The following is a 26314-nucleotide window of genomic DNA, read 5'->3' on the forward strand; positions in this document are numbered from 1 at the left end:
TGTCCAGAATCCATTAAATCCATGAAGGACATTGGTTTCTTCTTGAAATTCTACCAAAACCTTAGAATGGGGGTTCCATTTTCTGAATGTCTTTCAACTAGGGTTCTGTTTCCAGAAGTTAGTAGTAGATTAGCTTGATAATGTAATGGGATTTCTATCCATTGTTTGTTTAATGCAGTTACCAGGGAGAAAAAGACTATATTGATTCCACTTCTAATTTACTTTTTTCTTCTTTTTATAATCCTTTAATTTATGGCCAGTTTGGAGCAGGGATTTGGTTGTGTTTACCTTTTATAGTCAAATGTTTTGCCCATGCTACAGAGATAGCTAATGAGCTAACTTGGGATTTATATATGGCAGGTATAGTTTCAAGTTGTGTCTCCACCAAAAGACATCCTGTTGTAAGGAAAAAGGCACAGATGCCTCTGTCGTATGTTGTCATAAAGGAAATGTATACATGTATGAAGTTTGGAATACAGGGTCTCAGTGCAAGCCATGGGCATTGCCCATGGTGGAAAAGAGATCTCCAGAGAGTTTAGAATCTTATCCAGTCCTTTACAATCCATGGAAGTTAGACTTTGACATAGAAACTTTTGTAAGCCAAACTTCATGTTGAGGTGTAACTGCCTTTCAGTAAGCAATTAACACTTTAATCTACCTTTCTCTACATGATGGTGATAAGTACTTTGAAAGTAGGTACTTTTTCAAGTGCAAAAGTATTTCTAAACACAATTTGTCTTATGTTTTCTGGCACTTAGTGTCCCAGTTCTACAGAGATTGTTGTAATTGCATTGCTTAGAGATAATGAAAATATGTGCACGAGAACTTTCTTGTGATGCTTAGCACTTTATCAGGCATTTTTTTTTTTTAAATTCATGACAAATAATTGTTTTACAGGGAGGTTAGGGTGTGCTTTCTATTTACATAAAGTTCAGTTTAGACCATTAATAAAATAAATATAAAATATAAATAAAAGAAAAATCCCATGAAACTAACCAAGTAAATATTTTAATGCTAGTTTCTGCGCATATGGTGCTGTTTGAGGGTGAGTCTGGAAAGACTTAGGCTAACATCATAGCTTGGTGTTAATTCTAAATCTATTTTGGAGCCTTTGCAGCAGTTGAGAACCCTCATCTCATCAAAAAATAAAGATCAAATATTTGATATTGATTATGTTAAGCAAAAAAAGGAAGGTTATGTATTTGTGTTGTTATAATACATCTGTTGTTTTTGGCCTTTCTTTGCCACTTCCTGAGAGGAATTAAAAGCATCTTGGGGAGTGCAGTTTTCCGACACATTTGGATCAATATGTTCTTCTGTGGCTTTGTTTTGGGTTTGGTTATTTTTTTACATCTGATGTTTAAACGAAGAATTGCAGTAGCCAGAATGTTAAAAAAAAGAAGAAAAAAAGACACAAAGTCCTGCACAAAACCAAACAAAAAAAACCCCTCTAACATATAAAACTTCCCTTCGCTGTTGTCTCAGATATGTTTAATGAAGGCCATATGTCTTAATTCCCCCAAAGAGTACTGAATCATCCCTCTATAATTTATGATACTCTACATCAGTCTCCTCTACCGGCTCTTGCGGTCTTCTTGTACCAGATCTCCCAGTGCTCAAAATGCGGCTCCTAGAAACGTCGCTCACCACTGTCTCTCGCAGCGCCTTTTTGAATCTGCTTATCACCTGTCCACACAATGGTTTAGGCTTCCTATAATCACATTTGATTCCTCCTGGCTCTACCTTTTCTGTGGGTGTGCTGTGTCCACCCAGCTGCTCCTGAGTGCCTTGAAGGCAGCAAGTCAGCAGCGGGATTTGTCAAGAGGAGGTAATGTCGGACCAACCTGTTTTTCTTCTGCAAGAGGGTAGTGGGCTTTTTGGCGTAAGGGAAGCAGCGTATGCCATGCGTCTTGGTTTGAGTAAGGCTCTTTGGCACTCTTACACGTGGCATTTTCATAAGCAGATTAGAATGCATGGTCAAGATGAAACTGCTGTGAGTGGGTAGGAAGCTGTTTGGAAATCCTTACACACAAAGTAATTATTTAAGGATTCACTGCCAAAATGGAGGTGCTGCAGGAGCTCGTGCAGCATCTAGAGCTGCTCAGTGTTTTAGTTAACTTAAATGACCCAATGAAAGAATAGAGTGTATGCTTGGTAAAGCTGCATGTGACACTTGAATGTCTGCAAATACACTGGCGGACAGAATTCAAATTCAGCTGCAACCAGGAGATAGAGAGGAGAAATCTTAGGAGAACATTCAGGATGAACAAATGTTATTTATTGTAATTAGTCAAGAATAATGACTTTAAAAAAAAAGGAGGGAACAACTAGCTAGAATAGGACTTTTTCAGAGCTGTGTCTAGGGATCGCAATGAGCACAAGATGAGTGAGAAGTGAAGAAAATTCAACAAGTTGAGATTGCTTATTAACTTCATCTTAAAAACAAAAAAGGCACATGTTTTCAAATACAGAAAGGGTTAGAAAAAGAAAGGGGAACACAATTTGTTCTCCAGATTCAAAATACAACAGGAAGGAAGGGCCTAAATTTCAGTGAGGGAGATCTTGCATTGACACTGGGGAAAAAAACTCAAATAGGAAGGATGGCAGAGTGCTGAAACCAATTCCCTGGGGAAGCTCTGGATTTTCTGTCAGTGGATGTCTTTAACAAGAGGCTATATGAACTTCTGTAGGGAATGGCACACACTGATTTTGCCTCGAGGCTTTACATTCCTTCCAGTCTTCTGATTCTGTGATTTCCTGCCATTTTGCCAATAACACCAGCCTCCAGATCACCCACATGCTGCCTTTTAACGGAGTAAACTCCTTCCTCTTTTGCACTATACATTCCGATCTGTAAGACTAGGAGGTGATGTGGAAGGAGTAAAGAGTAATACCGTGTTTATCTGCAATCAGTCATCCAAAAAAGGTATGTAGAGATGTAACCTCGAGGCATCTTAGCTCCCTTTCAATAAAATGGCCAGGCTTCCCAGGAGCAGGTGGGCTGTGGCAGCAGGAGTTTAGTACGGACTAATGTGCAGTGCTTCCTAGCTAGGCTGCGGGAGCCTCGGTAGGTAGTTTAAAGCCATCTCAAGTATTTCTACATTATCCTGTGATCTGCGGTGTAAGCTTGCGCTCAGTGAGTAACAAATTCACGATGTGGCAGTAGGACAAAAAAAAAGAACAGGAAGAATTGTGTTTCAGTTGTGTGCATGTTTGCGGTGTTATTTCTCGGTTCCCCATCCTTCACGGCTGGCTGCTCGCTCTCTGCCTCTCTGCCGTCATTGCACATTTCCTAATGAAGGCGCTGATTTTGAGTAGGTTTTTGTTATAAATACTGTCATGAAATGTTTCCTGTGCAACTTGGTGGTAACTGAGACTGGACTGCCTGTTGGTAATTATTACCCAAAAGAGTTCTACCCTATTTAAAGGTTTAGGAGTGGAGAATATACTTGTAATAATTTCCAAATTTCAGTCAGAAAAAAAATTTAATTCTGAGATTTATAGACAGACAAAAAAAAAAATACTGGTGAAAATCAACATTTGTAAGAAAAACATGCAGGTCAGTATTTGTGTTAGTATAGGATGAACTTAATTTTTTCCCCATCTTTATTTCATGGTAAGTTTCTACTGAATTGAATGTAACTAGATTTCTCTTTTTTTCCTTACTGTAGAGAAGTTATTTTCACTGATTTGGGAAGTTGTGTGCAAAATAAATTCCTAAATCTAGTAACTAGTTGACAGGTTTTAATTTATAGAACTTCACTGAAATGTGTATTTCTTGCCAGTTAACTTGATATAGAGTTATTGAGTGCTAAGTTTTTGAATGTAACAAAGAAAATGCGTATGGGGAATTGTTTTAGCCATGAAGCAACTTTTCCATTATATGCTTCTAATCAAGTCATAAAGAGACGAGAAATATGACTGTGCTGAAAGGAATATTGGTTATACCTACATAAACCCCCATCTTCATCCCTGTTGGATCTCTTCCCCTGCTAAATTATCCCTGCTGTCTGCACCGGTCACACATGCACAGGGAGAATCTCCCCTTTGCCCGAGGTGCAGATCGTGTGGCTGTTTGTACGTCCCGATGCCGGGGTTTTGAAGGGGTGCCAGTGCCACACCGGGCTGCCTAAACGCGTTGCAGAGGAACACTGGGAAGCCTGCACAGTCCCTTTTCGACAGCTTTGTGAGCTTCCTTACATCGGGCTTCATGCAGGAAGCATCCCAAGCCCGTGCAGGCGTAACTGTTACGGGCTGCCTGGCTCGGCGCGAGCAGGACGCCGACAGCCGGCGAGCAGTGAAGTGTACTGTGGGTTTGTGTTTTTTTTATTGCAGCCAGGCAGTGAATTGGATAACTTGGAGGAGATTCTGGATGACCTGCAGAACAGCCAGTTACCGCAGCTTTTCCCAGATAGCCGCCCAGGCGCGCCAGCGGGCTCGGTCGACAAGCAAGCCATCATCAATGACCTCATGCAGCTCACCAGTGACAACAGCCCCGGCGCGGCTGTGGCCACACAGAAACCAGCAATGAGGATTTCACAGAGCAGTGAGTCCGCCTTCCATGCGCGTGTAGGCAAAGCTTGCGAACCCCCAAAGCGGCGATGGTGGTGCCCCTGGGTCGCCCGGGGAGGAACCGGGCAGCTCCTCGTCCTGGTCTGGTCTTGCGTGATGACATAGCGCCCTCTGCGGTCGTCCCATTCCGAAAGACGTGTGGAGGTTATGTCTAATTCACTCAGCACCCTGGAAGCCCGTGCCCTCTGACGAGTTTTAAGGGGTACCCTCAAAACAAATGAAAGGTCCCCTGCTGTGATTATGGGTGATGCTGCTGTTGGTGGGGGCTTTGGCACGGAGGGCACGTGCATTTTGTTCTGATGCAGATCGCTCCTTTCCAGCAGCTCTTTCAGTAAAAGGGACAACAGAGGCTTTTCTAAGCGTGAAGGAGAGTCATCTTCTAAAACCACAAGATTAATAGAAAGACATATGATTAAGAGGAATGCCCAAGTTTAATTTGAAATTGTGGCTTTTAATTGAGTCACTTCCAGCTGACAGCGTTCCTTAACTTTATTAATTAACTTACAATTCAGCATTGAAATGTTAGTCTACCACCGTAGAATAATGGAAAGCGAGCAAGACAGAAGTCTTATCAGCTACGAATGTTGAAGAAAATAGCATAAAAAGCCCCTGCTTCATTTTTTTCTCCTGTGGGCTAGGATGGCAGCATCTGTTTACTTCCTTAAATTACACTGGTGGTTTTTTTTATAAAACATAGGGCTTAGATAATATTTTTAGCCATTCTGATGATATTAAAATAACACCGTGCCACTTTCAAATGAACTCAAATTACTACTTAGAAGTGTTTAAATAAATATTAATACTACTATTAATAATAAATATTAGTGTTTAAATTAATATTAAAACCACTACAGATCCTTATATTATCATTTGTTATCAATGTTGCTCAGAGAAAGATGCTTGGATTGAATGTACTCATTTTTGTAAGTATGGGGGTATTAACAGCAGCAGCAGCACCTAAGTCAGAAAGAAATCTCTGTGCATATGAAATCTTTAGCATATTCTTTCTGAAGCCAGGTCTGCTGGTTCCTTCCACTGTAGCCTTTTGGCTTTCCAGAGTTAACCTGGCTTTAAATCTGCTTTCAAAGCTACCGGCAATACAGTAACAGTATGACTGTAAATGAGAGTGTCTTGGTGGTTAGCAGCAGTTCTGTAAAAGCAGCATCCTTTTCCCATGTAAATTAAAACCCTAAAACATTTTCCCCCGGCTCAGTCTTGTGTCTGTGCCTGATTCCCTTAGGGAACTTCAGCCTTGTTTTCAGTAGAAGAGCATACAGAAAACAGGTGCACAGAAATAGTGAGTGGCTTCTCATATGGTCATTCTTATATACAAAAGTAACGTAGAATGAATTTCAAATCATACACAATTCCGAAAGAAGTTTGGGATTTTTAATTTTTTTTTCTGAAGAAATAATCAGCTTTCATTTTACAGGTTTTACATGAAAATACTTAAAATATTTTTATCTGTTTAAAAAAAAAAGACTTGAAAGCTGCTAGATTTGCCAAATTGCTAGAATTTGTTGCGTGGGGGACAGGGAGCCTCCTTCAGTCCCATCCTAACCAAGAGTAGAATATGTGATCTGAGCACCATCACATCTCATCAACTGTGTTGTTATTTTGTGCTGCATTTCCAGCTTTCCTTTTTGTAGGATCAGTGGGTGCTGGCAAAGCTACCCATAAAACAACTTACTCATCTATGTGATTTTTCAAACTTCTGGGGCAAACTCTTCTGAAACTGTCACTGAAGTTCTGTTTTGGTTCAATCCTTAGACTTTATGATGCCCCTAAGCTTGGGAAGGTCATTTTTGTCTCATAAGTAAGTTTTGTTTGCTTGTTTGAACAGACAGTCAAGACAAAATTTTGATCTCATGGTTAGGAATTAGGTGTATGTGATGTGATGTATTTCCTATACATGCATATAAGCAAATTCACCTGACAGAGAACTTATAAAATACAATGAGTTCCTGTAGTCTGATTTTATAAAATAAGAAGAAAAGTCAGAGACCTTTGTAATAAGATGTTTCTGTACTTTTTAACAAGCTTAATAAACCTCATCTAAGTTCTCAAATTGAAAAGTATCACTACTTTGATATAAAATAAGAAAGAAATTCTTTTAACAGCTTTGTAATGTGGTGAATGTGAAAATGCAGAAGTTGCTTTAAGGATGCCGTTATATCAGAGACTCTCCTAGGGGAAGCTATCAGGAAGTATTGCAAATAATAATTTCACAAAAGTGGCTAATTTACTTGTATGTATTTTGTTGGTATGATTGGAAATAGAATCATAGGCACAAGGTCAGTGTTTGATTCATGTTTCAGAACTAGTTGTGCACATAGGGGATGCTTTCAGGCATTGGAACATTGCCGAAACACCAGCTGAGCCAGATGCTTGCTGGTCAAGGTCTCAAGCTCACTTTTCTGAGACAGTCTGCAGTTTTCTTTGCAGAGGCTGATTTTAAGAGCACAAAACACCTCAACAGAAGAAAATAGTTGTGTAAAGGTGACAATGATCAGGCATGGTTCTGTTTATCAGAATATTGTGGTGTCACAGTTCTAATTCTGGACTGCTTATTTGTTGTTGCTGAAGCATAGAAGAATTTATTTATTAATGACAAAAAATGTAAAAAAAATTTAGGAGGGAGATGTAGAAATGGGACTACAGGATCTGATACAGACTCAATCTGTCCTTAATTTTGGTAGCTTCTTCAGGGGCACAGCTTATGCTGGAAAACTTTCAAAATGGAGATAATTGCTAACAATCTGCCTCAAGATGACATCTGCATGCAATTACAGTCCTACTAGGTATAAGATTAATTGGCAGTAGTATGCACATCACATAATGGTATATTTTGCTGTAGTGGCTCTCCTGTAAGTTAAATTGCATCATTTAAAGTTTTAAAAATATAAGTCATATCTGGTTTAGTGTCAGAATGTTCCATTTGGAAATTTACATAAAAATGTCAAGAAGGGATGTTTCTCAGACACATATGGAGTGGGTAAATTACGCAGCATTAAGTAGCTCAGCCCAAGAGCTTAAAGTGTATTTGGGTTCTTTTTTTTTTTTTTTTAACAAGTAAAGTTTCCATTCTTGTAACTTTGCTTTTTTTCTTTGCTCCTCCTGTCTAGCTTTTAATAACCCACGAGCAGGGCAACTGGGCAGGTTATTACCAAACCAGAATTTACCACTTGACATCACACTGCAGAACCCAACAGGTGCAGGAGCTTTCCCACCCATCAGAACGAGTAGCCCCTATTCAGTGATACCTCAGCCGGGACTGATGGGCAGGAATGAAGGGATGATAGCAAGCCAAGGAACTTTAGGCAACAGTAGCACAGGTAAGATGACTTTCCATGTTTTTAAATGTACTTGAGTAACAGGCTATAGCACGTGTAACTTAATGTTGGGCTTATTACAAGTACAAAGCCTTATTACAAGGCTTTATTATAAGTACTTTCCAAAAAGCCTTGAAAAAATCGTGTTTTATGGGCTGCTATGTATTGGCATATTTATTTTGGACTGCTGTTTCTGCATATTTTTAGTCCTGCTCTTTATACACTGCTTTTCACCTACCTGAAAACTTCTAGACGAACACATTGTATTGGCAGTTAGAGTCTGTTCACATCAATGTTCCAGATTCAGCTGAGGCTTAGATAGGTAAAGATCCAATCTTTCTGCCTCAAAAAAGCAAATAAATGAACCTCTTCTCTGTAGAGGTAGTTCTTTCAAAACAAAATTGTAGGCAATACTGTTGCCCTTACGGTGTGTATCTCTACAGACCTTGGTTTTGCCCTCTGTTATCCTTTATTTATTAGCCTTAGTTCTCATTTTAAATTAAAGAAATGCTAATGTTTTCATAATTTTCTGAAACATAAACATTTCGGGGACCATCAAATGTTGCAGTGGTATTACCTCTTGTCATGGATGATGCCTGACCTATGGTGCATTGATTTCTTCATGTTGCCCTAATATTGTACAAAGATACCATGGGGGGGGGGGGGGTGGGGGTTCAGAAGAAAAGTCTGGCTGATTGTCTTATTTCAACTAGTACATAGTCTTGAGACTGTCCAAGTGTGCAACAACCGCTAAGAACTCTGAGTAAATAAATGGATATTGTAAGTCCTTTCAGCTGGCTATATTTACTGTCAAAATTTTATATTTAGTTTGCATCAGTATCACAAAAGACATGCTGCCAGACACTGAAAGATCCTATTTAAGCAGTTTAGAGGTCAACTTGTAGTCTTTCAAGTGTCCTATTACTTTCATCTTCTGTATACATATTAGAGGATGTTATTCATCTTATGTATACAAGTTAGAGAGTATTATCTGTGTTCCTGCCATTTGCTCTGGCACACCACATATTTCAGCTGATAGAATATGTACACAAATAGAACAAAACTGAGGAACACTGAGGCAAATTTTGTACAGCAGCTGAAACAATGACCCCCTTCGAAGGGTTTTTCTCCTTGGTTATATATCACCAAGTAATTGAACTGATGAGTAATAATTATTTGTGTGGCTTTTAGTATTCATTTAAGGATGTTGCAAAATGCAACTGGAGAGACCAGTAGTCCAATCTGAAATCAGTGGTTTATCTGCTCTCTTGACTGTATAAAATTGAAATGTATAAATACTATGAATGCACGTCTTTGGGTTTTGGGGGTTTTTGTGTTGGGGTTTGGTTGGGTTTTTTTGGCTACTGTCAGAGTGTAGTACTCTATATATTCCAAGTGTAAATAAACTGTATCAGTTGTTTACAGTAGATGTAGGAGGACTTCCCCTAAAATAACGGTAATGAACTTCAGCATCTATCGGAAAGTTCCTGTGAGTAATTTCCCTGCACCATATATTGGTTTGAAATTATCTGGGTGAGCCTTGAAGCTAAGAAGGCTCTAGGTTCTGAATAAAAGGACTTGCCAAAAGATGTTTGCAGAATGCGAATTTAAATTTAATCCTTCTAATTTGTAAGCGTGTGTAGCAATAACATGTTGTTACTCAAGTCTTCATTCTCACTTAGCACTTGGAAAGTAAAGCACTGACACACACATCAGCAAACGTGATTCATTTCCTGAGGAAGGAAGTTAGGGCTATCCACACACCCTCGGCACCTGTTGCAGACTACACGTGGGAACGCTTACTCTGAACAGCGTTTTGGAAATGATAAAAGGATCTTCCTCATGTAAAATATATAATAATCTCCAGTCCCTTGACTAAGCAGCGTCAGGCATCATTCTGTAGCTTTGCACATCTGGGCAGGCAGTTGTGGTACAATGTGCTTTGAGTGAAACTACTGCATTTTCGTCGCTAAAAATGTAGCTCATCAGGCAGTTGTAATGCTAAAGCTGTTCTGAATCATGTGCCGGCACCTAAGTCTGTTTGGCTTTTGTGCAGGAATGATCAGTGGCAATGCGCCTCGGCCTGCCATGACATCTGGAGACTGGGGAAGCCAGGCTCCTGCTGTGAGGGTGACCTGCGCGCCCACAGCTAGTGCCATGAACAGGCCGGTGCAAGCAGGCATGATCCGCAACCCCACGGCCAGCATCCCCTTGAGACCCAGCAACCAGCCTGGCCCAAGGCAGATGCTTCCATCTCAGGTCATGAATATGGGTAAGTAAGGGCGTGTGTGGAGATGTGCTTTTTGGCATATGCTCGATTGTCAAAGATGAGGCAGAAAAAAAACAAAAAAGAAAAAAAACTCACTTCAATTACAGATTTGATGAGAACCACATTCCAAAGTGAAAGTTGCCTGAGGAAGTGGGAAGGAAGGTGTGTAAAACACTAATTTCTAACGCATATATTGATATGCACAATTCCTGCTACCCTGTAGCTCCACAGTGGTGTGGCCAAAGAAAGAGTATATGAAGTTGCTCTTGTTTATTAATGACTGTGGGGGTTTTTAAGAGGAAATGCTGGGACCATTATCATTGTTCTTGGTCGCTTTTAAAGCAAGTACATTATTATATTGACTCTATATGCTGTCTTTTTTTTATGCTTACCTTACTAATTTTTTGCATCTGTGGTGTCATATCGGCTGTTTTGTGGTTTTGAACCACTTTCAAGTTCTCATGTTATTTTCTCAAATTTTAAAAGCAATTTTTAACAAAAAAATCATGGTGCTTTGAAGTGTAATGTTACTGAATTCTTAATATTTTGTTTGCTTTTACTGTAACGAAGATAATTCAATGGAAAGAATTAACGTGAAAGTAGATTCTTTTCACAAAAGTTATGTGGTTCTTTTTCCTTGATTAGGGCCATCCGAATTGGAGATGAACATAGGAGGACCTCAGTATAGCCAACAGCAGGCACCTCCAAATCAGACTGCACCATGGCCAGACAGCATCTTGCCTATAGATCAGGCAACTTTTGGTAGTCAGAACAGGTGAGTCTTACTGTTTAAACAAAACATGGAGAGATTTTACAGGCCCGTATTTTATACACCTCATGGAAAAAAAGCCCTATGTAAAATACTCACCAAACATATATCAATTTAATGCTTGTAGTATTTTATACTTGTGCAATGTATACATGTTCTAGTACTACTTATAAATGCTCTCTTTGCCATTTAATGTGTTAGAAGAATTGGAAGTTCTGTGAACGCTGCCAGTGCTTTGGGTAGTTGCACCATTTTCACCTCTCGAGCATTACAGATAATCTTTTATTATGATTCTGTCTGGTTTTGCTGGTTTTACTGTTAACAATTATACTTAACACTAAACGTGGAAAAATGCCAGAGCCTTTGTAGTTATAACATAGCTGTCTTTTCCTGCAACGGGGTGGCGTTTTAAGTAGTGCAGGACATCGTTAATTTCTGTTTTGTTTGGATTTTTTAATTGACCTAAATTCTGTAAAAGGTGAGGAAGGAAAGATGAAGTAAAACGGAGGCTGCCTCTTCCCTGAAGTTAGCTCCTTCTCGGGTATCCAGAACCACAGTTTGATCACAAGTTATTAACTCTCATGTAATATATTAACTTTGTTCATTATTAAGACACTTAAATAATACTGTAACTATGAAAAGAAATTTACACTTCCTTAAAAAGGCACGTCTTCTCCGAAAAGTTTGCAGCTTATATTAGAGAAACTATATATATATGGACTGTATAAGTGATACAGAATTGACATATAAAGGAGAAATGTTGAAATATTTTGAATTGCATGAGTTGGGATATTTTTCAGTAGTAAATGGGAGGAGTGCTGAAAAGAAAATGAAGAGGAAGCAGTTGGAAAAAAGTGTGTTTGAAGAAAGATAAATCTTCTGACTACATTCTCTTAATTTTCGTTATGAAAGGATGTCCAAAAAGATTATCTGTAAATTTAAGTGTGGTATTTTCTCTGTTACTTTTCTAACTTTTTCATGCTTTTCAATATGTTTCCTGATGCTAATTCTCTCCCAATTAGGGTGTCCATGCCAAAAGCACTGTTTGCATAACTTAATTATTCACTTAAAAAGTGACACTGTAAAACAAAATACAGGGCCATGTTTGGTCAGCAAGCCAGGCAGATAATTTTTCCATTTTGTTACCTTTGCATTTCTTATAATTTCCTTGTAGCTGAAGATGGTGAAGAAAATTCCCATTGTGTTGCATCTGAAAGTAATCATATTTTGGTCATTTACATCCAAACAGAGATGATGAATTGTTTGGTGCTGCCATTTCTTATTTTATTAACCCCTGGGATTTGTATTTTTATAATCTGATTATCATCATGAGTATTAAATTCGAAAAAGTTAAATCGTGAGTAAAAATAATTCTTTTGGAGAAAAATTAAACATTATCACTGTGGTATATAAAAGAATGGGGAGAAAAACAAAGCAATTGTCATTGTTCAACATACAGAATTTGACAAAGGTTTTAAACTTTTTCTTACGGTATGTATTCATGTTACTAACAATTTGAGGGAGGTATTTTGGCTAGCCCCATCGATTATTTTTCCAGATGATAGATCCCTTTTTATAAGTCATTTTTAAAGTTTGCAGGCAATTTGATTCAAAGTTTTTTTTTTTTTTTGCTCTTGCCCTTTTACTGATTTATAATTCCACCTGTGAGAGTTATAGAAACTTTCTCTATTTATGAGATTGATTAATACTTTGTGATGTTTTAAAGGTACATCATATGTATCCTTATTTTTATTTTTTACAGTCCGGGATCTAATTAAAAAGAATATATTTCTGTTAATTTTCCTGCTTGCCATCCTTTGGATTTTTAGGTGTATAGCCTGATGATGCAGCTCTTTCCTTCTGCTTAGCTTTGACATAGAGATTAGACTTCCATGGCAACCATATATCTCATTATGGAAACTAAATACACAAACATGTTTCTTTTTTTTTCCAAACAGACATGTAAAAAGGATTCACATATAGTGCTGTTTCCTGCTTCCATGTGTGACAGCTTTTGTTGTCTCTGAGTAATTATCTGGGATGAGATTCTGCCATGATGTGCATATAGTAGCTGCCCTTGCTCTTTGTATTTTCTATTGTAGTCTTGTAATATTGTGCATGAAGTAGGGCTCGTGTGAACTGCAAAATGAAAATATGTCATTTGGCTGCAGATAAGGTGTTATTTCAGGTTTAGTTTGTTTCTCGGTAAGTTTTGTCCTTTGGGTTTGGAATAAACCTTTATTCTGCTTTTGTAGCTGTGAGTGTGCTCTGCATACAAATTCAGGAGTGAGATAAGCAGGATTTATAGAGCCAGCACGCTCTGCCTGACAGTATCCAAATTCTTGCTGACACCCTTCTGAGGCACATAACAAGTGCATAAACTGGTACCCAAGTGTGCAATTCCATAAGATGGGTTGAGCTGATGCAGTGTTTTGCTGCAAACAAAAAGGGGAATGTCCTTTTCTCCCTGCTCCCTCGTGCTTCTGGCCGGCTTTTCCAGATGTTCGGTTTGTGCGAGCTCAGACAATCCTCAGACCCCTCTGTGACCTCTTTGGCTTGCTTAGTCTGATAGAAAACCGGTTAAGAAGAGTGTCTATGGAAATGAGTTCTTCTTCTACTTGTGATGGTATACTTAATCTAACGTCTAAAATTCAAACTTACAATTAGTTTTAAAAAAAATTATTTAACCTTCTGTGTTCAGAGACAATATTTTATACTGACTTCTCTGTTCCTCTGCTGACCCTGTAATATGAAATCAGCACTCCAGTGTACCTCTGGTGTGCGTGCTTACTTGTTGAATACACCGTGCTTGCAGGGTCTTGACAGGCATTAATCATGCTATTTAGTTATTTCTTTGGGCAGCATAACTTTCATCCAGAATAGTTTTCTAAACAAAATTGGCAGCCATTAAAATAATTTCTGTCTCCACTTGTTAGTTCAATTTGAGCACTAATCTTCTGATATTATTTCTTGTTTTTCAGCAGCTGTTTACCAATGCTGTGTTCATGTTTTCACAGGCAACCGTTTGGCAGCTCACCAGACGATCTCTTGTGTAATCATCCTTCATCAGAGTCACCAAGTGATGAGGGTGCTCTCCTGGATCAGCTTTACATGGCATTAAGGAATTTTGATGGTTTAGAAGAAATCGACAGGGCTCTCGGGATACCAGAACTAGTTAGCCAGGTATACTGGACATTGCATTGAGTGTTTTAGATATTGCATTTAAAGGATGTGTTGTCAAGATGGAGGTAGAAAGGGATTATAAAACACTTCTTACAAGCTAGGATGGAATTACATATTTTGGTGGGATTCCATCTAATGGCTCAGTGTCACCTGAAAACCTTCCTTCAGCCCCAGGTTTAGTCTTCCATCCTCTTCCCTGCCACCCTCACCTAGCTCTCCTTCTTCTGACCTGTGCTGAGCCACTTCACTTTATGCGGCTAACCTGACCTAAACCAAAAAATTAACAGGCTTCTGCTTATCTGGTGGTCAGAGGAACAACTGTATGGGAGAAAGGTAAGGACATGGCCAGCAACAGGGTATAGGAGAGAAGCAAAAAAGAATACGAAGACCTAGGAGCAGAGGAGCAAGATCAAGACCTCTGTGTGATGGGGGCAACAAGCTTTTGGATGAGCAAACGTGTAACGTAATTTCACTCACAGTTTTTCCCATAGTTGATTTATGTGTGTTAAGGGACGAGTTTTACCTGAAGCAGCTGATTTCATTCCCAGCACTTAAAACTGTATTTTTTTTTTAAATTAGGAACATGCTTCCTAAACCTTCCAGCATGAATTTGTTCTTTTTTTTTTCATCCATTTTTTTCCCCACAGTTATTTTTTATTAGCTTCCAGTTGGTTCTTGTCCATTTCAGTCTTACATGATGCAAAAAAATTAAAAAAAAAAAATTGGGGGGGGAAAGTTAGTGCTTGATGTTTCTGGCATCAAAATTGTATTTCCAAAAACAGCTATACGTGTCTCTATAATGATTTAATATTCTCAGACGAGCCTAGAATACCTATTTCATTTCCCAGCACTCATCAGAGTCCTGAGCATAACTTCTGAACTAGCTCTTCATTTTAGATATGAAATAGGACCAATGTAATCCTGCTTTGGACATGAGAAAACTACCTCCAAGCCTATTTGGTACAACAAAGAACTCAGTGAGGTGTTAAGCTGGAGATAAAATTTATGGTGAACTACAGTTTTGCAGTGTGAAACTTTCATGCCATATGACATAGTTTTTGGAATACCACCACCAAAGAAATATGAATGATGTTTTATTTCAAACTAAGTGGTAAATATCTTTCTATTTTATTAATATCTCAGTGGAAACAGTTAAAGAATTTTGCAGATAAGAGAACTGTTGCATTTTAGAAAATGTTTTTAAAATATCCATCAAACGTTTTATAGGAGCTTAAAAGTCTTCCTTTCATGAGGGCACTGAAATTTAGATTAACTAGATTTCCAAGGTCAGTGTGGAATAAGCTATAAAATTATTCTGGCTAGAGCAAATATTAGGTGAGTATCTAGAATGGAGTTTAGAATCGTGTTAGCTTTCTTATGCTAATAGATAATAAGTTTGTGCAAAAGTGTCCTGAAAGAATTAGGGACTCTGTTCACATTAGCTTATGTAATACTTTCAGGCATCTTTATTTGAAGTCGTTATTTTGTTTAAAGATACTGATAAAAATCTACTTTCTTACCCTTATTCGTTTGTAACATCTTTGAATTTATCTCGGATTCAATGGCAAAAATATGCTGGCATCACTTCATTTACAGCTTTTCATATAGCATTTGTCATGTTTTTATTCATTAGCAGAATGATACAATGGCTATGTTAAGAACATGACAAAGATTGTGGGTCTTTGTTTTTAAAAAAAAAGAAAAGAAAAGAGAGGAGGAATTGTCTCCATGAATATGTTTTGACACTCAAAAATACAATTCTGTTTATTTTTAAGTTTTATATGTAGGTAAAGAAAATTTATGTAATTTTCTGTTTAAAAACGTTCACAGCCTAGAGGGTTGGTTTTGCAGGGTGGCTGTATTAGTCTCGTACAATCCTGTGAAAAGCCGTGTCCCGCCAACTGTCTCTATTGTTCACGTACTTCTGCAGAGCCAAGCTGTCGACCCGGAGACCTTCCCCAGCCAGGAGTCGAGCATCCTGATGGAGCAGAAGGCTCCGGTGTTCTCCCAGCAGTACGCGGCGCAGGCTCAGATGGCGCAGGGCAGCTACGCGCCCATGCAGGACCCCAGCTTCCACCCCATGGGGCAGCGCCCGGGGTACGCAGCCCTGCGCATGCAGCCCCGGCCCGGCCTCCGGCCCGCCGGCATCGTGCAGAACCAGCCAAACCAGCTGCGGCTCCAGCTGCAGCACAGGCTGCAGGCACAGCAGGTACATCCCTTCCGTGCCCAGTTTCAGGCTGGCACAGGCGCCTCTCCGACCTTGCTCCAAATAGACCAGGTCTTAAGTGTGTACCCTGTTTTATTATAGCCCCGTTCCACTTCTGAACTGAAAACACTAGCCATAATGAGTTTGCCGAGACAGTACCTAGCGCCTTCTCTTGTTTGATCTTTTTTTGCATCTTTCCGGTATTCTTTCCATAATACTGTGAAAGAATGTGCCCAGTATTTAAGCCTAGGTCTCACTAATTCTTTGAACACGGTTACAGTGGTGCTTCTTGTTATGTAAGTCTTTTTCTGTTTGTTATATCTTGACTCTTCCGGCAATCTAAATGCTTTTATTGCTGCCTGTTAACTACATCCTTTTTTTTCCCTCGGCCTTGGTCTACTTTTGAGGATCATTTTAAGTTGTTGTTTCTTGTTCATTTTTAAATATATAGGTTCATAGTACTATAAATAAGATATTAATGCTTTTCTGCTGGAGGAGGAAAGATCTTTTATGCCTTCAAACATCAGGATAGGGTCTAATTCAGAGTAAACCTCAACAGTGCAGTCCCAAACTCAAAAAGGACAGGAACTGTAAAGGAAGCATGTTTGGTAAACACCTTAATGCCTGTGTTGTTATTTGTATGGTGTATTATCTCCTTAAGAAACAGGATTCTGTGAAGGATAATAGGACTTGAGCAGCAAAACTAGTCCCTGCTTGAATATGTAAAACTAGGTCCTCAAATCAACTGATCGGGAAGTAGATGTATATACCTCTGTATATAAAATTTCCCTTTTCTTGTTTTCTTTCTAAAAACTTCTGGTTTTGGTGTTGGGGTGTTTTTTTTTTCTTTAGAATCGGCAGCCACTGATAAATCAGATCAGCAGTGTCTCCAATATGAATCTCTCTTTGAGACCTGGAGTGCCAACACAGGTGAGAGAAACAGTGCTTTAAAAAAAAAAATATCACTTTGTTGTCTTCTTTCTCCCCCCAGTTAAATACAGTAGTAATGCTATGTGGAAAATACATACAATAAATTCTAAAGCTTGAATACAAATAATGCAGTCTGTAGGATAAGAAATATTTTACTGTTTTACTTCTGAGAGTCTTTCCCATATTTACATGGGGTGGATGGTTGTTTACTAGAGATATGATAAAACTGCATTTTTAACCAAGCTTCTCATTTCCTGAAGATGCATTTTTTTAATGAGCTACTCTATTTGCAATTACAAATCGCTGCAACATTCAACACTGGTATTATTTCAATTACTGACTCTTGCGCTGTTGGAAGTCTTTCCTAACAGAAGTATTAATAGGATTATTTTCTCCTGTTTAATATTATTGTTCGTTGTGTGGTGGGGGAGAGAAAAGAGCTAGAATCTTCCAGATTGCTCCAGTGGAGATGCCTCCACTGGTCAGGTTGCCTTAGAAGGGGTTATTGATAGGTGGCGGTGGTTTTCCCTGCAGGGCCCTATCAACGCGCAGATGCTGGCGCAGAGGCAGCGGGAGATCCTGAGCCAGCACCTGCGGCAGCGGCAGATGCAGCAGCAGCAGCAGCAGGTGCAGCAGCGGACACTGATGATGCGAGGGCAGGGCTTGAGCATGACCCCCAGCATGGTGGCCGCCGGTGGCATACCAGCAACTATGAGCAATCCGCGGATCCCGCAGGCAAATGCACAGCAGTTTCCATTTCCTCCAAACTACGGTACTGGTTCCACCCCCCCAGTGCATTTTGGCAGTCCTTACTGCCCCGTGTCCTCCCCCGAGCTGGGTCCAAGCCCCCCTCCACAGCCCCTTGCCTGGGAACGATGGGAAACGTGGAGCTTCAGGCCCCTTGGAAGTCCTCAAATGTGACATGGTACCTTCCACTATCCTAGCTCTAGTACCATGTATTCTCTGAGCACTGCTCTTTTTTTGAGCAATAGCAGAAGTGTGATGTGTGTATTTGCATATATCTATACATATAAACACATACAAATGTGTATGCACACAGGAACATGTATATGTGTATGTATTGGCTTGATGGACTCTGAATTTTGACTACACTCAACAAACCAATATATACAGTAAAAAGTGCAAATGAAGAAAAAGATATGAATTGATGCTGGCAAACAGCATGAGGTCATCAGAAGCAAAGCTGTACATAATCCTTTTAAATCATTTTTATATTGGTGGGGATTTTTTGCATTTTGGTAATGAGATATTGCTAAAGTATCAGGTAGATTCTTCCCCCCAAAAGATAATTCTTCTTGTGTGCATTAGAATGTAAAATTAGCAACTAACTATTGAGTTTAAATAATAAAAATTTGTTTCAGATTAGGTATTCCCTTCCCTGTCCTTAAACTTGTGTGTAATATGATAGCTAATACCATTTTGTTTGTATGTTTTACAAAGATGTATACTGCTTTGTTCTGGGAGTGCATGGGGCAGTTACCTCCATAGGGTTATTGTTATACAGCTTCTTTATTTTATTTATAAGTATTGTATAAGATATATTACAAGTATATTAAATAATATGTAATGTGCAAGTTCTGCTGATATAGCAAATTATGTCCATCTAATTCTAAATCTGCTATCTACTCTTTTTGATCTGTTATCCTTTACACCAGTAAAAAGTTAAGTCATGCAGACAGTGAATATAAAAATATATTTCATACCATCTGATTCTTATGCCAGCATTAAGGGTGGCTTGTTTCTGCTGAGTATGCTGTTCGTGATGAACGTAAGACTAAAATGACTTGGTTTAAAACAAAATTTCTGCACACAATTGGCATATAACAGCTTAAGTTAGGTTTTCTTTGCATGTAGATTTTTTTTGATTTTACAAAGTCATTACATGCTTGCACAAAATGTCATTGCCTGTTTTCGCAGGGACACAGAAATAGAAACACTAAGGTTCTAGGAACTTTAGAAAAAGTTGAAAATTATAGCCTAAATGTTAAAAGGTGGTGCCATGCAGTAAATGGGTCATGCATAACTTTCACCAAAATGGATTTATAGACAGAAGCAAAATGTTTTATTTGTTGTTTTGAATGCAGTTTCTGAAAAAAAAGTCACTTACCAGTGTTTTTCTTTTGGTCTGCAGAGAGGAGAGACCACTTATGTGATTAGGACACACAGGTAGCCAACATACTTACGCAAAATGATTTTTTAAGGTTATACATAAGTATTAGTTGATGATGTCTTGCTTTTAATCTAGGTCCCACATTAAGACACAAGTTTATAGGTTCCACATGACATAAGTAGGACTGTGTAAAGACACGTCTGCAGGTATGAGCTCTTGGCTTGTTTTAACTTTGAATGTACAAGTGGCTAAATTTCTCGTTTTCTTCTTCAGGTATTAGTCAGCAGCCCGATCCAGGCTTCACAGGGGCCACCACTCCTCAGAGTCCACTGATGTCCCCAAGACTGGCTCATACTCAAAGCCCTATGATTCAGCAGTCTCAGGCTAATCCTGCCTATCAGTCCTCTACGGAGATGAATGGGTGGGCACAAGGGAATATGGGTGGAAACAGGTAAATCCAGAACAAAACCGAAATGAACAGACAGAGTAATGGGGTCATTTATGGTCTACGCTTATTTATGGGGTTGTTTATATGTAATTGTTTGCTTGTTTGTTCGTTGTTAACTATCCATCCTGAAAGAGATTTCTTTTCAATTTGGCTTGACGAGTTGGTTTAAATTCTGTCTTCATACAAGGCAAAGTGAGTGCATAGCTAAAAGACCTGCATCCACACAATGCATTGCTTTGTCTGTGAGAACTGATAGAACACTGTGTGTCCTTAAGAAGCACCTCTGCTGCACAGTGAGCTCCAGCCCCTAACGTTTGTGTGGATGCATTTCTTCTGCATATGATTTTCATGTGCTCCCACACTGCTTTCCACACGGCTGGATCAGCTGAGCCGGAGCCTGTGCATTCCCTACTGCTCTGGAATTGCGGTGACTGGGTATCACCTCCCACGCTGGAGTGCAACCAGGTTCAATCCATTAGTGCTTGCACATACTGCGGGTCAGCATATAACTGTCATTCTCCAAGAGCATTGTAGCATGCCTCATGCATGCAGTCACCTTTTCAGTTGAGGCCCCTGCCCCAGTCGGTATGGCTCTAATAATCAGTCTGCCCACATTGAATGGGTTGGGTGTTGAACGTTATCAGTAGGCAGCAAGGAGCTTCCAGATGGCAATGATCTGTGCTTTTCACTGGAAGACAGGAGGAGCTATCCGGTTGTGTACAGCCTGTATCACTTGACACTGGGGTGCACGCAGTTGTGTCTAGCACAGTGCTTTTGTCATCCTGAGGTTCTCAGGCTGATCTTTACTATCCCAGCCCAGCAACAAATCGTTTTCCCTTTTTGTCAATTAAATCTTGACAAAGATTTCATAAACCCAGAAAAACAGTGACAAGGCTGATCCACGTTCCCCTTAAAGGAATTGATTTATCTCTCATCCTCGTCCTTTTCCATGCCTCTTCCTCGCTGTCTTCCTGAAGCTTCTGCAGGAGGCATAGCTAGTCATGGCTTCTGCTGAAACGGCAGCAGCGGCAGCTCGATAAGACTAATGGTTGGCTTGCTAAACTCTGCAGCTCTACGACGGAGACACGTCAAATGCGTTTACACAAGCCACTGAGTATTCACAATGATCTGTAGTGTACTGTTTCAGCCATCCAGATAACAACTTAGAAATGGGGTTAGGTGGCCTGAAAAGACATGGAATTGGAAGGAAGAGAATGGTGGGATTTTCCAAGTTTGGTCCTGTGCCCAGAATGCCATTGCACTCCACCAAGTCTCACAGTGCACAGCAATAGCCTAATGGAGTACCCAAGTGCAAGGTTGAGCGTTAACCCTGAAAGATTTCCTCAACTGTCGGAGCAGTGCTTTGGAGGGAAATAAAAGTCAGCCATTGATACGGAGGTGGTTGCTGTGTGCCGTCTGACACGCAGCAGCCCTTCCACAGTATTTCAGTCTAGTGCAGATCCTCCAAACAGGCACATTGTCAGTAATAATTCCTTCACTGACTGTTGGATTATGCTTAAAGAGTAGAAAAGACTGATATGTAAACAGTGAAGTGCATTTTACGAAATATAAAAAAGTCTCTCATATGACTTCTGACATAACGGGAAGGAAGATACTATCCAGAAAGCACTTAACTTTGAATAAAATCTGGGATGAGATCTTCCACAGTTACTCCTCCTTAAGTTGTTCTGAAATGGCCTTAAAGGAACATAGAGGGTAATTGTCTTAGACTTTATGTTGTTTCTTACAGTGCCACATTTTCAAGACCTGATGCTACTATTTAGTAAATGAATTTCTGCACAATCGCATGTCTATATTTGTGAGCCCACTTGCCATAACTGTATGTGCAAATCTGGTATTCATATGTGCAAATAGCCTCTTCTGCAAAAAGCGGGTGTATTAGACCAGATCCAATACCAACTTAACAGTCCTGTGCTGTGCTAACACTGGAAAAGGGTTTTCCTTTTCCCCAAAAATTACTTTCCCAAACAGATTTAAAATATATACAAAGCACATTTAGACAGCTAATTGGCTGTTATTGCACAGGCATAACAGATTTGTACTCTGCCATAGCTTCACATGCAAAGGCATGCATTTTTGTGCACAGACATGGGACCTTAAACTTTGAAAACCTATTCCTTAGACATTAATGTAGCTGAAAACTAGTCTTTCCTTTGAAGTTGGCATAAACGACAGTATGTACAAATTCTAGCTTAAGATATATTAAAAAGAGAGTAGTTTGTTAGTGGCTTCAGCATTCTAAGTCTGACACATTGCTTTTTCCATTCCTTGCTGTAGCATGTTTTCACAACAGTCCCCACCACATTTTGGGCAGCAAGCAAGCACCAGCATGTACAATAATAACATGAACATCAGTGTATCCATGGCAACCAACACAAGTGGTATGAACAACATGAACCAGATGACAGGGCAGATCAGCATGACCTCAGCGACCTCTGTGCCTACATCAGGGTTGTCCTCCATGGGTCCTGAGCAGGTGAGAATTTAAGGACTTGAGATGACAGCTAGAGGATTTTCTTTGACTTTCAGTAGTTTTTCAGGTCCGCTGCGTTGGGCTGTAACTGCTGTAAGCCATTACATTTCTTTTACTAGTTTTCTTGAGAAATGATGATGTTAAAAAGGCTTTGTTTTTAGCTCTGCACTCAGACAACCTTTTGCATCTAAATTTCCCATTGTGACCTAGCACCACTGTAGCTAGCACATGTAGTTGGTCCTGGACTTACGTGGGAAGTGCATGCTGGTCTAGCTCCTGTTCTCAGTAGGTAAGTTTCCATAGCACAGTTGCAGGTCACCAGTGTTCTTGCTAATTTTCTCAGCCGTAGAGGCTAGGGCTGAATGGCAGGCAGCTGTTTCCTAGAGATAAGAGTGGAAGATGCTGGCGTGGACAGTGTGTGGAAGATGCTTCTACTGCCACTGTGTTTGTAGTACCAGACAATAGGCAGTCAACTTCAGGAACTATCAATCTGGCACCTTCATGAGCACAAAATCCACACTTTTTGTAAAGTGGTGCGTATAAAATAGATTGCTGAATCAATAGGTAAGTAACCTGTTCTTTTCTGCTGAGAGGAGGTTTGCACAGTCGTTTTTATTTGAGACTGCTACTTAGGGTATCTGAAATAAGGAAAATAACATTTCTGTTTGTCTACCTGCAATTAAGCTCACACAGTACATTAATAAGTATTTGACAAACAAGTCCTCTTAATAAACAGGTTCATATGTTTGTTTCAAAGCTGAACTCCCGTTTGTTCAACACACAGACTTGAAATTATGGACTTTTCTTAGAAATAACGGCAGGGAAGTACCTCTTGTATCTTCAGGCAACATCTCCTGCTATGGTGGAAAATATCATAAACCTTTCTTCTGAGACCATAATCATAGAATCATAGAATCATTTAGGTTGGAAGAGACCTTTAAGATCATCAAGTACAACTGTAAACCTAACTCTGCCAAATCCACCACTAAACCATGTCCCTAAGCACCACATCTACACGTCTTTTAAATACCTCCAGGGATGGTGATTCAACCACTTCCCTGCACAGCCTGTTCCAATGCTTGATAACCCTTTTGGTGAAGAAATTTTTCCTAACATCCAATTTTCCAGCCTAGATTTGGTAACAGACTATTTACTTTTCCGATATTGTCCTTTAGCTTAAGTAGCTCTTTTTTCTTCTTGTATTTTAGAAAGAGCCATTCTATCAACGTGAGGTTTTTTGTTGTTGTTTTGAGGTTGTTGGATTGTTTTGTTTTGGGTTTCTTGGGGTTTTTCTTGTAAGTTAAACAAGCCACAGTGTTTCAGTCTCTTCTTTAAATTCCCTTTCCTTTTCTGCACCTGTTCCAGTTTGAATCAGTATTTCCTAAACACCAGAGCCATGTGCATAACACTAGTTCTTCCCCATTTCTCTTGGAATACTCTGACAGATATAGCCCCAGATCACATTTGTCTTTTACAGCTGCTGCATACTGGTGACCTGAAGTAATTTTGATACTCCCAAATCTGTCACCTTCTCTGATATTCCCGGTAGCTACGCCCAACTATAGCAGACTTTTTTATTATTATTAGTTCCCAAGTGCATACTGTTGGACACATTTAATGTAGAAAAACAGTAGTAAAACCAAAAAAGAAAAGAGTGGGGATTTGAAGGTGACAGCCCAGTCTGTTTCTCAGCATGCCTGTGCTACATAATTTTCTTCAGGAACCTGAATTGAGAAACATGCATTATAGAAAGAGATCTGGTTTTATTTCAAAGATTTCCATGCAGACTGCTGTTTCCACTAGCACAGTTGTCGCACTGCTTTTCCTTCCTGTTAGACTACAAGATCTCATTTCAAGATAGCATTTATCTAACTTCCAGTAAGCTGAATAAGCTGAGGTTCTTGATCCATCTCAACATTTGTTTTTCAGCCCATCAGTCCCTTTTGTGGATCTACTTTAAACTCCGTTGTTGTAACCTCCTTCTAGAAGTATGAACAGAGTACCTGGAGATGGTGATTTAACAGTGACTGCACCAAAGCTGTGTAGAGTCAAGTCTTGCTTGTAATTTCGCTTTCAATCCATGGGTTGCCTTGGCTCTGTTGGTGACAAAGTTGCACTGGAGAGCACATACTAAAACCCTTACGGTGATCCCCAAATCCTCCTCAGCATGTTCTACATAGATGAAACCTGCGTTCTTTGTTCCCAAATGTATTTGTTCCTTAAGCGTGTGGCTCATTCTGAAACAGTAACCTGTTTTCTTCCTGATTTACCACCCCATCTCTGTGTCTCTTGCAAACTCTGCAAACAAATGTTTTATGTTTCATCTAGGTCAGAGGTGGCCAACTGGCAGCTGAGGGGCCTTTTCTGAGCCACAAGACAGTACTTTTTAGTCCTCAGGAATGTTTGCTGTGCTGCTTCACATTTTCTTTTCTGAGAGACAGGAATAAAAAAAAAAAGCATATATTAATACTAAAATTGTTTTTTTTTTTTCTGTGTTCAGAGCATAGTGTTTTACAATTTGGCATCTTTATTTAGCAACTGACCTAGCCTGTGCTAAACTTCTTGTAACTGGTGGTTTTCAAAATGACTATATTTTCTTTAATTCTGCTGACTGTTGCCATTTCATTCATTCTTTTGGCTGTTTTTATACTGTCACCTATACTTTTATTTACTTAGTCATTGCCATTTTTTTGTTCCATAATACATCAGTTTAACTTCACATGCTCATCTCTTTCTAACCACAGTGAATAACAGTGGTTACTCTACGAATGTGTTCCAGTTTTTGAAACAAAAACACTTCATATGTTACTGGATGGTTTTGGAAGTAATACGTATTATTTGTTAGTAAAAAGCTGTGCCTGGGCTTATTTACCTGGCGAGAAGCAAGTATATTACCTTTGGTACCAAACAGGTTTGGTTGGCTCTGTCTCCTGTCTCTCTTTGTAACGCTATACTGTATCATACAGATATATCCAGAGCTCAAATACTAAGTTTGATGTTTAACTGCTCATACTGATATATCTCCAGCTTCTCTTGTTTACTACCTAGGCTTCCAGCATCACCAAGTAGAAAATGAAGATTTTGCCAAAAATGTTGTGTTTTCCCGGGGCTTGCTATTTATGGTGCTTAGAGACTCTTTTATGTACTTGTCTTATTATCATCTTCTCCCCTATAATTACGTTAAAGCTCTCTAGGCTGCTCTTACTAGTGTGTCTTCTACAAGGCTGATATCAGGAATGCTGAAATGCTAGCTGCTAGGTCTGCAAGTTCCTTCTGTCCAAAACAACTTCCCCACACATCGAGAAAGTCTAAACCTTCCCAGTATTGCACCATTCACACAACTTACTGTCTCCTTGTTGTCATTGTCTTCTTGTTTGCACAATGGAATGTAATTGTGGTTTTGTCTGTTACTTATTTTGCATCACGGATCCGTGTTATTTACTGAGTTGTCAGAGAAGCAATTTGAAACCTATGCAAGAGAAGAGACTTTTCAGTATATGAAATAAACCACTATCTAGATGTCCATTCAGAGTAGAGGCCTATTAATCTGCACAGGTGCAGTACTCTCCAGGCCAAAATTATCACGGCATCTGCAAAGAGTTATCTTGAAACAGTATTTTGATTTTGTTCAGCATACTGGATGAAAGGAGCTCTGGAGTAGTAAGAAACTTTTCTTATTAGACACCTTGTATATAATTCTGCTTTATTAGCAGGAGGCTGTATTAATGTGCAAAGGAATTGTAAAACATCTTCTGTCTTGTTTTAGTCAGATTTTATGTCTGATAACACCACTTGACCTGTGTCATGGTTTAACCCCAGCCAGCAACTAAATACAACACAGCCGCTCGTTCACTCCCCTCCTGATGGGATGGGAGAGAGAATCGGAAGAGTAAAAGTGAGAAAACTCGTGGGTTGAGATAAGAACAGTTTAATAATTGAAATAAAATAAAGTAACATAGTAATAATAATAATAAAAGAAT

At 39.4% G+C, this 26314-nt stretch overlaps 1 protein-coding gene across 2 annotated transcripts in view; it reads left to right on the top strand.

The window, feature by feature from the left end:
* Nucleotides 1-26314, top strand: part of NCOA2 (nuclear receptor coactivator 2) — a 197073-nt gene that overhangs the window by 160030 nt on the left and 10729 nt on the right. For both annotated transcript variants that reach the window (XM_075141677.1, XM_075141678.1), the window contains exons 13-22: nt 4336-4546; nt 7698-7907; nt 9961-10176; nt 10819-10948; nt 13960-14125; nt 16056-16334; nt 17184-17261; nt 17796-18033; nt 19666-19843; nt 22139-22337. In XM_075141677.1, the coding sequence (XP_074997778.1) occupies nt 4336-4546; nt 7698-7907; nt 9961-10176; nt 10819-10948; nt 13960-14125; nt 16056-16334; nt 17184-17261; nt 17796-18033; nt 19666-19843; nt 22139-22337 (1905 nt within the window). The remainder of the gene's footprint in view (nt 1-4335; nt 4547-7697; nt 7908-9960; nt 10177-10818; nt 10949-13959; nt 14126-16055; nt 16335-17183; nt 17262-17795; nt 18034-19665; nt 19844-22138; nt 22338-26314) is intronic.

The sequence above is a fragment of the Calonectris borealis genome, chromosome 2 (genome assembly GCF_964195595.1).
Source record: "Calonectris borealis chromosome 2, bCalBor7.hap1.2, whole genome shotgun sequence".
NCBI lineage: Eukaryota > Metazoa > Chordata > Aves > Procellariiformes > Procellariidae > Calonectris > Calonectris borealis.